The 14,371-nt window shown below is 40.1% G+C and overlaps 1 protein-coding gene across 3 annotated transcripts in view; it reads left to right on the top strand.

Annotated features, from left to right (window-relative positions):
- The window catches only part of MAEA (macrophage erythroblast attacher, E3 ubiquitin ligase), a gene marked incomplete at both ends in the record, with an annotated part of 45,716 nt that overhangs the window by 13,471 nt on the left and 17,874 nt on the right, over positions 1-14,371 (top strand). For 2 of the 3 annotated variants that reach the window (XM_079535141.1, XM_079535140.1), the window contains 2 exons: positions 1,428-1,610; positions 5,403-5,606. In XM_079535141.1, the coding sequence (XP_079391267.1) occupies positions 1,428-1,610; positions 5,403-5,606 (387 nt within the window). The remainder of the gene's footprint in view (positions 1-1,427; positions 1,611-5,402; positions 5,607-14,371) is intronic. The other variant, XM_079535142.1, reaches the window with a different exon arrangement.

Here is a 14,371-nt window from a genome sequence, read left to right as displayed (position 1 = left end):
TGAAGTGAAACACTGAAGTGTTTGTGACAGGAGGAGAAGTCCTGTGGTACCTTATCAATAAGGTTACCAATGTAACCTTACTGTTACACTCCCACGGCAAATAAGATCCACCTGTTACAGGTTGTGTGAAGTCTTAGGAAGCTCATCTTCCTTATGCTGAGCCTGAGCTGTTTCTCAGTGCATTTCTAATTGTGAACTGCAGTGCTTGTGCTGTGTCATTGTTCCCTAGAGCCTGGGAAGAGATGGACCCTGGGGATACTTTCTTGCATGCAGATGATTAGAAGGAAGAAAATGGATTCGCAGACTTGATAAAATGTGATTAGCAATGATGAAACTGGAGGGATTTGTAATACACATGATATGTACCAAACAGAACTCTGATTTATATTTCCTGTTTTATCTTCAGTCACAAGTCTGGTGGTTAGTGAACTTATGCCTTTCGTCAGCAATAAGCAATCAGGATTATAGTAATGACCCAAAGGACTTCTTCAAGATGAGATACAGATGAGTTGTGTGCAGCAGCAGAATGTTTAGTTCTAGAGTTAGTGTTACCATTGGAGCTCTGAAGTAACAGAGCAGTTCTAACAACTTTGAGTTGCTTGTGCTCACTGTAATGGAAGCGTCGTGATGGAGAACTGCTGAACGCTGTTTTGTCCAATTCTTTTAGTACCATAAAATTTGACCGGGCTGTACATTACTTCCATTTGTGCTTTTACCTGCTATCAACAGCAGTTTTGATATGAATGTTTTGTAAACACATGGGACAAATAAGAGGACAAAAGACTTCCAAGAGCAATTAATCTTTAAACCAAGGTATGGAATTTTAAAGTAATTGACTGAACTGAGTCATATGGAATAGGCTTTTTCACTGAAGGGAAACTTAATTGCATGAAGTTTCTCTTAGCATTATATTCATAGCAGATCTAGTATTGAAAGTGGTCTTAAGTAGTCTTTTGTGTAGAAGCAACTAGTATATCTATTGCATTTCCTGATAACTATTGATGTATCATCTCTAGCTGTTTCAGGAGTCAATATGCATAACATATGGTTTTTCAGAATGTAATTTGCAGTTATCTTGTGAACTCCTGCTGGAAAGAAATAACCCATCAAAATCCTGTTCTGAAGGGTGTTCTCTTGATAGTTTAGTTGTAGCTTTCCTTTTAACACACATTTCCTTGCTTTCTGTTTTCATTGGTGCTTGCTACAGTCAAGGCAGGATAAGTGACATGGGTATCAGAAAATCTCCAAGCTTATTTCCTGTCACTGTTTTTCGTGATCTTTGAAGTGTGTTAGCACCATGCTAAGAGCTTAAATAAGGGCTTTGAAATGAAAACTCAGGTCATTAACTAAACTTGATAGAAGTTTAACTAGAAGACCTGACTTTTTTTAAATACAGAAATCCTAATGACTTTGTGTTTCTCATTCAGGTGCCGTATGAAACACTGAACAAACGGTTTCGAGCTGCGCAGAAAAACATTGATCGAGAGACAAGTCACGTTACGATGGTCGTGGCAGAGCTGGAGAAGACACTGAGCAGTTGTCCTGCTGTGGATTCTGTTGTTAGTCTCCTAGATGGAGTAGTTGAGAAACTCAGCGTGCTGAAAAGAAAGGTAAGAGGTGTTCTACTGGTTACTCTTTTGTCTTTGCAAGGTTTGTCGAGTGTCTTTCTGCAATGCTGTCTGCTTTGATTTGTTTCTCAAGGTATGCACTTAAGCAGAGAATATAGAATGTGGGGGGAACCTAAGAATGTACTGAACCTTGCTTCACTGCACTTATGAACAGTGTTATAACTGTCATAACTGAAAAATGGAGAAGTAAAATTCATGTGTTAATAGTCTTGAAAATCAATTTCTCTGCATACAGAAAAGAAACAGCAGCAGAATGAATTTTCGTACCAATTCCTGCTCACTTAAAAGAAAAATTTGTGCAGTTGCTTTCATTTATCACTTGAGGATAGTCAAGTCAAAGAGGAGACTGGAAAATACACAAACTCCAGTGGATATTGTACACAGTGCTGAGGATTCATTACAGAGGAAAGTGAGAGGTGTTCTGGGTTGGAGACTTGAATGTTTCTTGTAGACAATGAACCAGCAGGTTAGGAAGTTCCTTGGGAGTATTGCTAGAAGCATTTTAAACCAGGTTCAGCAAAGTAACACTTCTAACTGCTAAACTAGAATGCTTGTCTGAAATGCATCCAGACTTTTGTGCTTATACTGCATATTTCCAAAAAGAATGAGTTATAAATATATGTGGAATAGTGCATCTATGTTTTGGATGGGAATATTACTCATCCTGAAATTCATCAGAAAATTACTTGACATATATATTGCAGAAGAATGAAAATAGCTCTCTTGGCATTAGAGCAGTGCTCCTCTAAAAATAAACAAATGTTAGTGAAGGCATTTCATTAAAACTTAAATGAAGTAGCAAACAGATATAGATCTTGAGACTATTAAGTGAAGCATCAAAATACTTCAGAGGTTTGTAATGTAAAAGCAACACTGTCATATGCTGGTTTGGAGTTTTCTACTTTAGCAGTTATTTAGGCATTGAAATAGCTGAGCTGCAAAACCCTTCATAAATCTAATTGTTGTATTTTCATCTTTGGTTTGTGAGACTTCAAGAGGCTTTAAAAGAAGTGGATTTTTTCACTTGCATACAGAAAGAAATTACAGTTTCTAAAAGAGGTGTTAGATTTTTTGCTTGTAGGTTTGCAGTAATGATGTGGAGGAGTAAGTTATTTACTTGTTAGATCTGCTGACTTTGGGAGTGTGTCTGAAGGAACTGTGGAGTGCTTTGGGTCTGAGGCTTCATTGTAATGGCTCGTTTTTTTTAACTGCTTTGAGAGACTGTGGGAAATCTTGCATCTTCTCAGGAAGGACAACAGGCAAAAAATAAATGGCTGTTAACCAACAGCGAGTCTTCTGAAATAAAGCTCCTGCTTCTGCTGAAGATTCCAACTGTCTTCTCTGTAATCCCTGCCAGGAGCAAAAATGATTGTTTTCTTTAGGGCCTTTGGATGCAAGTGGGATCTCTGCTTCCTTCTGTGTTTAGACAGGGATCTGATGAACTGCTGAGATGGCCATAATAGAACTGGATGGATCCTTTACTTAACACCTTCCTCCCTCTTAAAAAGGAGCTTTTCAGCACAGTGGGTTTCTTGGGCTCTGAAAATGATCCTGGAGCAGCTTAGGCCTTTGTTTTTTCTCTTTTACCCTTTTTTTTTAATATGCTTGTTCCTTCAAGTTTTATTAATGTCCAGCAGGGCAAGTCCAGATAGATTAAAAAGAGTTTTGAAGAATATCTAGTGTTTGTCTGCATTAGAAGGATCAAAAGAAGCCAAAACAGCAAGAGCTGTATAAATCCAGGTACAAAACTGTATGAAGTGAGCCCTTTGAAATGAGAACAGGTTCAACCTTTATGCTTGGTTGCCCTGAGTTCTCCTTGTTGTATTCAGAATAATTCTTGTGGTTGTCTTCACATCTGATAATGCTGCAGACTTCTGAGAAGTGAAAATATGTTTTGGTTTGTTTGTTTACTTGCTGGAAAGGGGGGGGGGGGGGGGGAGACCTCTAACATAAATGAAATACTAATCTCCAGACTATGTTACAAAATAAAACTGAATTTATTAATATAAATTTCTGCAAGCTGGGTTATTTTTATGAATTACAGCAAAACATCTTGTATAGTGACTGGTGTTTTAGATGGAAGCTTGTAGGTGAACATATGTTGTAGAAATGATTGGAATCAACCTGTGCTTCTGCAGCTGAAGGTGTCAGCTGGGGTTGACATTGTAGCCTGGGTGCATAACTTCGAAGGGAGCCATGCCAGTGTGGAGCGTGATGTAGGCTGCCTAAAATTACCCAGGTTTTTTGGTCTGTGTCTGGATGAGAGAACTTCATGGTATTTCTTGTTCCTGTAGTCGTGGAGGTACTCAAACACAAAGCCAGCAAGCTTAAATTACCCCAGGTAAAGTAGCCCAACTTGAACCTGCATTGCTGGTGAGATATCACAGATAGGTTCCATCTTCTACTACCTTTCCTAGTTTGCTTTTACCTTAGCAAGCATATAAAAGTACTGCAAGCATTCTTGTGTTCTGTTGACAACTATGGGTCATGTCTGACAGGTGCTGTATATGGAGTCAGCAAGTTTTAAATTACAGATACAACTGTAGTAAAATTGCCTGGTAAAACTTGAACCATTAGTAGTCGACTATGGAACTTCAAGGCTGAATCAGAACAAGCTTGACCACAATATTTGGTGGTTTTAATAATAAAATAATTAATAATAAAGTTTCAACTCTTTGAAAGGGTTGATAACTGCAGGACAAGGAGAAATGGTTTGAAGTTGAGGGAGGGAAGATCTATGTTGAATGTCAGGGGGAAATTCTTTACAGAGAGAGCAGTGAGGTGCTGGAACAGCTGCCCAGAGAGGTTGTGGATGCCCCGTCCCTGGAGGTGTTCAAGGCCAGGTTGGATGGGGCCCTGGGCAGCCTGGTCTAGCATTAAATGTGGAGGTTGGTGGCCCTGCCTGTGGCAGGGGGTTGGAGATTCATGATCCTTGAGGTCCCTTCCAACCCTGGCCTTCTGTGATTCTGATATGGGAATACTGCTGTCTCTTTTGCACTAGGCATGCCAATATGTGAATTTAAATGTTGGAGTAGAATAATTTCTGTTGCAAGGGACATAAATAGAACAACTCCAAGTGTTGTTGTTCTTCCTTTGGGTACAGTTATTTTTCCCAAGTAAGGCTCCTAACAGAGATGTGCTTCCAGAGTGGTAGAAGTAAAATCATACCATATTGGTAGTGCTAATAATACTGGAAAAATTCCTTTAAGACCCTTGAATTAAAGTTGCTAAAAGACCAAATGTTTGTATAATTTTCATTAATGTAGGAACTGATTAAAATGGCTCCAGTACATTAGAAATAATGTGGGTTTACTCTACACCACTGCTTAGCAGGCGTAATTCAGTAAGACAGCTGCTTGAGGAAGAAGCCATGCACAAGTTGGAGGTGGAAATTCATGAGTTCCAGGTGACTGTGAACATGCATGAAGGTCTTTGCAGGTTGTTAGACAACTTTATGCCAAAATGTATTTTGCTTTTTTTTCTCTTAACATTCATCTAGTAAGAAAAAAGCAACTGATTAAATGTGCATGTGCTCATAAGTAACTTGTGTCAAAAGTGTCTGTTAATAGTATGCCAGTGTCTCAAAAGTGGACCAAATATGCTGAAACTGATGTGCTACCATGAGATTTGTCTTTCTAAATGAAATGCTATCAAGAGTAACTACAGAAAGAGTAACTATACAAAGAACGCTTACTAACAATTCCTATTTTATTTTTTAAAAGCCAATTGAAATTGTATAGCCCTGATTTGTTCCTGTTAACTTCTGCTTTTTAGGCAGTTGAATCAATCCAGGCTGAAGATGAGAGTGCAAAACTCTGCAAACGTAGGATTGAACACCTGAAAGAACACAGTAGTGACCAGCCAGCTGCTGCAAACATGTGGAAGAAGAAACGTATGGACCGTATGATGGTGGAACACCTCCTGCGCTGTGGTTACTACAACACAGCTGTAAAACTAGCAAGACAAAGTGGTATTGAGGTTGGTAGCATACACTAAGAAATGGTACTAAAGAGGAAACTAGTAAATATAAGCAAGCTGCTTCAGTTCTTTAGCAGCTTTTTCATGAACTAGTGCCTTTGTTACTATTATTTATCTATTGGTATTTCTAGGGCTGAGTATGTTTTCCTTACACAGAAATATAATTTATGTGAAGTATTTAATAAGCTGAAACTGAAGGCAGAACTTTTAGTCACAAATGCTTCTAGATAAACTTCTTGACTTTTGAAAGTTAAGATTTTTTTTCTGCAAATGCCATGCTGAATTTGGTCTGTAGGCTGCTGATTACGCTTTTGGTAGAGCCTCCCATTTGTCCTAAATGACTTGTGTAGGTGATTGGTCAGGATAGCATATGCTGATTGCTTGGACAACTGTTGTGTTGTATCCTAGTACCTAATGCATGCTGACTTGCACTTCAGAAAATAAATTGGCATATGATTGAGGTATTTAAGTAGCCTGTATATAGTCAGCACAGATTTTATGCAGTTCTCTTTATTTCCCCATCTAAAATTCCGTGACTGTCATTTTCCTTTTCATTTGGTATCTACTTGGTTCTGCTTCTATCTCATAAATGCTTAAGTGTTTGAAATGTGTTGTTTCATAGTAGCCTGGATTTGACACACCTTGGCATAGCTTCTTTATGCTATGATGAATCTGCACTGCTGTCCTCTCATAACCACGTAGACATTAAATCACAGAATTGCTCAGGTTGGAAAAGACCTTAAAGATCATGGAGTCCAGCCACACTACCCTAACTCTAACAACTCTCTGCTAAATCATGTCCCTGAGCACCACATCCAAATGGTTTTTAAACACATCCAGGCTTGGTGACTCAACCACCTCCCTGGGGAGCCCATTCCAGTGCTTAACAACCCTTTCTGTAAAGCAGTTTTCCCTGATATCCAACCTAAACTTACCCTGACGCAACTTGAGGCCGTTTCCCCTCCTCCTGTCACCATGAGAAGAGACAACCCCACCCTTGCTGTAAGCACTTCTCAGATACTGGAAGAGAGCAACAAGGTCTCCCCTCAGCCTCCTTTTCCCCAGACTGTACAGCATCAGTTCCTTCACTCTATCCTTGTAGGGCATATTCTCCAAGCTCTTTGCAAGCCTTGTTGCCCGTCTTTGGACCTGAAAACTGATTTTAACAAATTTCTGTTCCCTTAAAGTCATGTTTTGCTAAACTTTAGGTAGAATTTACTATTTGCTCCTCAGTGATTCTTGTTTTGTTGTTTTTTTTTTGTTTTTTTTTTAAAAAGTTCTTTTGATATTCTTAATGCCAGAAGGTGTGTAGTTCATCTTAAAATTATTTGTCTGTGATGCTAGTTGCAGAGTTAAGTGGTATTGTGAAGTATGTGCTTGGCTTCTCCTAGGTGATGTAGCTGAGCATCTCAGTGAGCCAGTTGAGGTGAAGAGATTTTACTTACTGATGTCAAATTAGAACGTATGGGCCTGTTGTTTCTGGGCATACCAGTCTGATCCTGCTCAGTCTGCATTGATAGTGGTAAACACCATTGAAGAAACAAAAAGGTTGAAGGAAAGAGGGGAAGAAATGAGTTACCAGCTGTTAATAGGAAATAATTTTACTCTTACTTGCTGAAAGACTTGCTGCACTGAATCATTAAAGCAGAGCAAGACAGTTGTTCCGTTCAGGGATACTGTAATTGCTGGTCAGCAGCACTTCTGGCAGAACTTACAATGAAGGGGAAAAATATGCTTGAATAAGTAATCATAGAATGGTTTGAGGTGAAAGAGACCTTTAAGGTCATTTAGTTTGAATTCCCTGCTATAGGCAGGGACTTGTCCCACTAGACCAGGTTGCCAAAGCCCCATTCAGACTGGTCTTGAATGCTGCCAGGGATGGGGCATTCCGATGGAATGGACAGAGGTTGTGAATGTTCAGTTTTGGTTATGTGGAAAGTCCCTTATGATAGATTACAAGACAGTGGTATGAGGCATTGCACTTGTGAAGCTTCTCAGCTTTTTACTCTACTGAACAGAAGCTTTTGTTTTTGTTTATTTTCAAATAAGCTCATTTAACTGCTGCCTCCAAGCTGAAGTATTTTTATTTACATAATATCCAAGTGTAATGCAACTTAGTTGTACATGTGGTGAACTTATTTCTTCCAGCTTGCTAAAACTATGCACTTGATGCTCACATTTACTCTGACTGAGGATATACATCCCTCAGTATCTCAACATTGTATTGATCTTTTACAGTACAGTAAATGGCTTTTGCAGCAGTAGGATAATGAGGCTTGATAGTTGCACAGAATCTGTGCTGTTTTGTAGTTCACTAACAGACTGCTTTTCTGCTCTTTATTCCTCTCGCTGGAAGATGTGGGCACTGAGTCATTCTCTAATGCTTAGTAATGCAACTCTGCTCTGGAGATTACGAAATATCATGATATTTTTCTCTGATCCCCAGTAATCTTTCTGTTTACTGTAGTCCTAACTGTAATTTTGATAAATGTCTCTACCACTGCAGAGTTCAGGATCACATTTTCTGCTGTAAATCTGGTTATGTCTATTACCTGTTTTTTTTACATACCAAGACAATGTGATTACTGCTCAGTAGGCATTACACTCTTAAGTAGGAATCTGGAAAAATGCCTGCAATGCCTGCATGATTGAGAGCAGCTCTTGTTTTCATTTTTTTAATTTTGCTTTTGTGATTCTCTCCTTGTGCATTTTTATGCTGTTTTTTTTTTTTTTTTCTCTCATTTCTGGGGGGCAACTCTTCCTCAAATCCTGAGCTGTTATAAATGAAGATTAGATTTTTTTTTTTTTTTTTTTTTAAGCACAGCAGCTAGGATCAAACAACTGATTATTATGACCTTATATTCAGTTTAAGGCCAGTCACGAGTGAGGTAGAACAGAAGTCATAACTGGGTCCAGTACTGCTCAGTGTCATTCATCATGAAGTAGGTGATGGGACAGTGTCCTTAAAGTCTGCAGGTGATGAGAGTTAGGATCTGTGATTGATACAGCAGAGAGTTGTGCTCCCCTTGCAGGTACCTTGAGCAACTGGAATAAATGAGCAAACAAGAACCTCATGAGGCTCTGTGAAGGGAGTCCCATACCTAGGAAAGTATAACTCCATGCCACCAGTATGTGCTGTGTGTGATTGAAAGGCAGCTTTGCAGAAAGGGAAGGGGATGATGGGTGGTGAGGCTGGTGGGCAAGCTGAACATGACAGCGATGCACTTTTCTGACAGGATCTCCTTAACAGCATTCTGGGTTGCACTGAGATAAGCGTTGCCAGCAAGTGGACGAATGTGATCCATCCCCTCTACTCAATACTCTTTAGACTTGCCTGGTGTTCTTCATCTATTTCTGGGGTCCCCAGCAGACATACTGGGGCAGTGGGTCTCTCTGTTCTTGGAGATGTTTAAAACCAGACTGGACTGACATGGTCCTAAGTAACCAGTTCTACTCAGCCCTCCTTTGAGCAAAGGGGTTGGACTGAATTTTGAGAATTACCAACCTTAGCTATTCTTGTTCTTGTGGTTGCAGACCAAATGGCAAAACATGGTATTTGCTGTTGTTTAAAAGGCTGAGCTTTTTCCATTTCAGTTGCATCTTGGGGATCCTAGATTAGGTATTTTTCAATAGTTGTTAGACCAGTCTTGGGAACAAGTTTCAGCCTGTGTGTTTAAAGTTCATTACGTGGCTTCTGAATGCCAAGAGACCTGCAGAGCTGCTATGGTACTTCATGGGTGGAAGCAGCTTAGAAGTTACTCTGCGTCAGTGGCCAAAAGCCATTAAATCATTCACATGTTTGCCAGTAGTACATAGCAGACAGTTTGCTTGCAGGTTGACTCACCATAGTGTCTAATTTTAATAATTATTGATGGGCTGAGGCAAATTCTAGTCTGCTTACTAAATTAAATATCTTAACAAGAATTAGATTCTTGAATTCATGACAAGGAAGATAAGCACTTGAAAGTTGTGGTTATAAGCTAGGAAGCAAATGGCTATGAAAAGTGCTGATGTGAAAATCATATGGAAGTTTAAAAGCCAGAACTAACTAGCTCAATGTAGAAATAAGTTATAGTGCACAGCTCAGCTTATAGGTTATAAAGCATAGTACAGGAACTAAAGCTGGTACTATGTATTCTGTATGTCATGTCTTAAAGGAATCACAGAATGGCCAGGATTGGAAGGGACCTCAAGGATCTGAATCTCCAACCCCCCTGCCATGTGCAGGGCCACTGACCTCCCCATTTAGTACTGGACCAGGCTGCCCAGGGCCACCTGGCCTTGAACACCCCTAAGGACAAGACATCCACAGCCCCTCTTTGGGCAGCCTGTTCCAGCACCTCACCAGTCTCATACTAAAGAACTTCCCCCTGACATCCCACCTCAATCTTCCCTCCCTCAACTTAAAACCATTTCCCGTTGTCCTGCTTTTATCTACCCTTTCAAAGAGTTGAACAGCAGTACTGGGAATGGAAATGTGTATAAAAACATGAGTCATGTTAAAGTAAGAGCTGACAATCAAGGACAGAAATGTCATGCTTGTGCCAAAGTAAATGTAGGGGGGGAGAGGATTCTATTGCACTTTTTTCTTGATGTTTTCTAACTCCCTAATGATGTGAAAAGTGATTTGGATTGAAGTTACAAGCTAGATGTTGAAGGTGTTTCTTTTATTGCATGTAAATGAAGCTCATCAGTATCAGCTTGTTACACTTGATGATGATCTTACTCTGACTCCATTGTGACTTTGCAGTGCAACACCAACATAAAAATGTATATTTTCATTTACAGATTCATATATTCAGTTAGCTGGCAGAGTTGTCTTTGATCTTAGTGTTGGCGTCCCATGTTCTACTATGTTAAATGTTGGTACAGTTCTGTGCCACTAGCTGATCAGCAAATCTCACAGAATGGCCAGGGTTGGAAGGGACCTCAAGGATCGTGAGTCTTCAGCCCCCCTGCCACATGCGCAGCCACCAACCTCCACATTCAATACTAGACCAGGCTGCCCAGGGCCTCATCCAATCAGGCCTTGAACACCTCCAGGGACTGGGCATCCACAGTCTCTCTGGCAGCTGTTCCAGCACCTCACCGCTCTCTCTGTGAAGAACTTCCCCCCGACATCCAACCTAAATCTTCCCTCCCTGAACTTCAGACCATTTCCCCTTGTCCTGCTGTTATCAGCCCTTTCAAAGAGTTGATTCCCCTCCTGTTTGTAGGCTCCCTTTAGGTACTGAAAGGCTGCAATGAGGTCACCCTGCAGCTGCCTTTTCTCCAGGCTGAACAAGCCCAGCTTCCTTCAGCCTGTCTTCATAGGGGAGGTGCTCCAGTCCCCTGATCATCTTCATGTCTCTCCTCTGGACACTCTCCAACAACTCCCCATCTTTTCTGTACTGGGGGCTCCAGACCTGGCCACAGTACTCCAGATGGAGCCTTACAAGAGCAGAGTAGAGGGGGACAATCACCTCCTGCCCCTGCTGGCCACCCCTCTTCTGGTGGAGCCTAGGATACCATTTGCTTTCCAAGCAGCAAGAGCACACTGCTGGCTCTGATCTAATTCTGGAGGTGCAGTGTCTTAGTAGGAGGTTGGTTGCTGTTTGTAGGGAAGTTTTTGTGGTTAAGTGTGCTGCCTTTGTTTGTCTGTTGGAGGGTTGTTTTATGAATTTGGTGCTTTTTCTAGCCTCTTTAATAAGCTAGGTAGAAAAAAGCTTCCTTATGTTCTGTTTAATATGTTATAGCAGCAATTTTGCCAATATTGTGGAAAAACAAATTACATTCTGAAATTGTCGCTCTATGCTGTAAATATTCTTTGCTTAGTTTATCATAGCATGATAAATTTTCCTGCCTTACTGCATGTGTTGGGCAAGTTGTGCTATCACTTTTTTCTGAAATAGATGCTTTTAAATTTATACTGTGTGTTAGATCAGGGAGCAAATGAATAAAAAATCTGAGAGGCAGAAGAGCTGCTATACTCTATGGTGTGTATTGGGGGAGCATTGCCAATGAAGTTCCAGATGCAAGAGAGCACTTGAATTGAAATAAATAGTTCTAAAATATTAAGGAAAGTTAAATTGACCTTGCTTTGTAGGTTCTGCATGCCAATCAGTTTTGCAAATTAATGGTCTTAGATCAGTGATTAACTAGATGCGCGATCCTTCTGAGATACTTAGCTAAACAGTTGTGTTAATGCCGGTTTGCTTTTTGCTTTTGAGAATCGTTGGAAGAAAATAAATTCTATCATTGACTTCCAAAGTTTTATGACTGTTGTGAGCATTGGCCTATATTACAAGGGCTTCTTGACACTTCAAGCAGTGCTACACCAGTTACAAACTGTTCTAAAGAAAATCATTTTCTTGGTGTGGGAATTCAGATCTTAGCTGTTTCGGTTTTTTTTCTCAAGCAGAACTTCTAAGTTTTTGGTCACTGTTAGTCCCTGTAGAATACAAAAGCGTAGCAGGCACTGGAAAAGCCATTCTGGAAGTACTTATCTTTGAAACTGGTGTGGCAAATATTCCTTTCACTTGTGGTCAAAATCTAATTCAAAAATACAGCAGTCACTGTCTCAATAAGTTGATCTGCTGTTCTCCCTTCTATATAATTTGATCCAGTTTTTCCTCTTTTCTATTTCATAGACACTGCTTCGGTTTTAATTATTTGGAAATAACTTTCGACAGATTAATTAACTCCGAATATTTGTAAAAATGCCTGCAGCAAACTCAGGTATTCCATCTAATTTGGCTATGAGGAGTCATGAATTCTTATTTTGATGACCTTTAGAATAAGAGAGATTTATATTCCTCTAGACAAGCTGTATGGCTTTTGACCAAGTGGCTGCTCTCTTCATTAGGTAGCCCATCTCAAATTACCCCTGCCTTTAAGCTAAAGATTCTCTCTTTGCTTTATTGAAGAAAGAAATCCTCAAAACTGTAAAATGGATCTTTGAACTGAAACTTGAGATGACTGCTGAATGATTTCTATTATGGAGTAAAACCTGATGCCAGATCTGCATCTCGTGAAATCTTGCTTTTCCTGAGTAACTTCATCTTCCTACTCACTAAAGAGTCTGGGCCCCAAATGCCTGAAATGCTCATTTCCACTGAATTGCTACAACTAAAGGAAGTAGGAGTGAAATCTCTATCTAAAAGCTGCATAATATTGATTCAGTGTTCTTGGTGCTTTCTACTTGGAATAGGAGGAATATTAGTAATATGATTGCTTCAGTAGGAAATAAATACATGTGCTTATGGAACCTTAAGTTTACATAAAGGAGGCCATGTGATGCTCAAGCTGAACTAATGCTTCCTGTAACTGTCACAGCACTGCACATTTAGAAATCTTGAAGATGTGGTCCAGGTGTTATGCAAGCACTTGAGTATATATTCATCAAAATAAGTTTATATTCGTAATGCTTCTGTTTTAAACAGGTAAATAAAATTTGTGATAATGCTTGCTTGTAGCCTTTGCCTTGCTGTTACACAGAATACAGATAGGTTGACTTTCTAATTGCAGGCTGAATGGCAAAAGATAGTTTGTCTGAAGCTGTCTGTTGTGTCCTTCTCCTATGATTCCCACACTGGAGAGGTTGGACGAGGCTGCCTGAAAAGGAGCTGCTGAGCTGGCCAGGCTGTTACCTTACAGTGCTGAGCTGTACACTAGCAACTCAGGAGCTCCTCCAAATGTTCTTAGTGTAGGCATGGCAACTTCCAGTACATTGATATAATGAACATCTGAGTGTGTTCATCTCAATTTCCAAGTGCTTTAATTCCTGAACAGCCTTACATGTGCAGTTTGTCTCCAGCATCTTTGGGAGTTACAATTATGTAAATATGTAATAGTCCCGATCAATCCAGAATAACAAACTTTCTCATTACAAATCATTTGACACTTCAAAGCCAACAACATGAAGTGTGCTGTGATGTTGAGGCTGTATTTCCAGTTTTCTTTTAGACAAAATGGATTACCTTCTTGTAAGTAATATACCTAACAGATATTTTATTTCAAAATCTTAATCTGAAAGGCTAGCAAAATATCCTGTTTAAATGTAGTCATTCAAGATTCTTGAAGTGAAATACTGTCTATCTAATGGTAGAACGGAGTTTTCAAGTAGAGACTGTCTAGATGTGTGAGGTTTGCTTTCATTTATGCCTCTGATGTTTTCCTTACGCATTCTTCTTTCCAGACATTCCTTCAAAATATAAATATTGCTCTACATGCTGTGCGTTCTCCTGTTGCTCTACTGGTGACAGGAGTTCAATTTTGTCCACACTGTTAGGGCAGACTGTTCCTGCTTGGGTGATGGCAGTGCTTTGTGCCCACCTGGCCAGGGGTTGGTGTTCTTTCCTCAACCAGAAGAGGCTACTGCAGAAAACAGAGTGGTGAGCAGAAGCTTTTTTCTGCCTGTGGATGCATCTTAAAAGCTCTGAAGGCTTTCTGCACTAGTCTGGTGTAGACATGACTGTGTGAAGCTTGGTATAATGTCCTGCTGGGTAAGGTGCAGCTATTTGCTGAGTTACAGAAGCTGCTGAGACAGGATGAGAGGCTTTGGGAGAACAACTTGCTATAATAACCAGCCTAGCTAGCTGCACTGTGAGGCTCCACCAAAATGACTGATGTGTGTGAGGACAAGTAGGCAAACAAAACAGTTCTTTGTTTGCCTGTGGAGCAGTCAGAAGCAGAATCTATTTCTTTTGGTCTCTTTACTTCAGTAAGCAGTTGGAGACGATGGCAGGTGATTGAAAGATGTAAGGAGCAGGCTTGGGGAGTAGCTT

Source organism: Tetrao urogallus (genome assembly GCF_951394365.1).
Source record: "Tetrao urogallus genome assembly, chromosome: 4".
Classification (NCBI taxonomy): Eukaryota; Metazoa; Chordata; class Aves; order Galliformes; family Phasianidae; genus Tetrao; species Tetrao urogallus.
The sequence above is the reverse complement of the archived record's forward strand: the minus strand, read 5'-3'. Positions and strand labels throughout refer to the sequence as shown.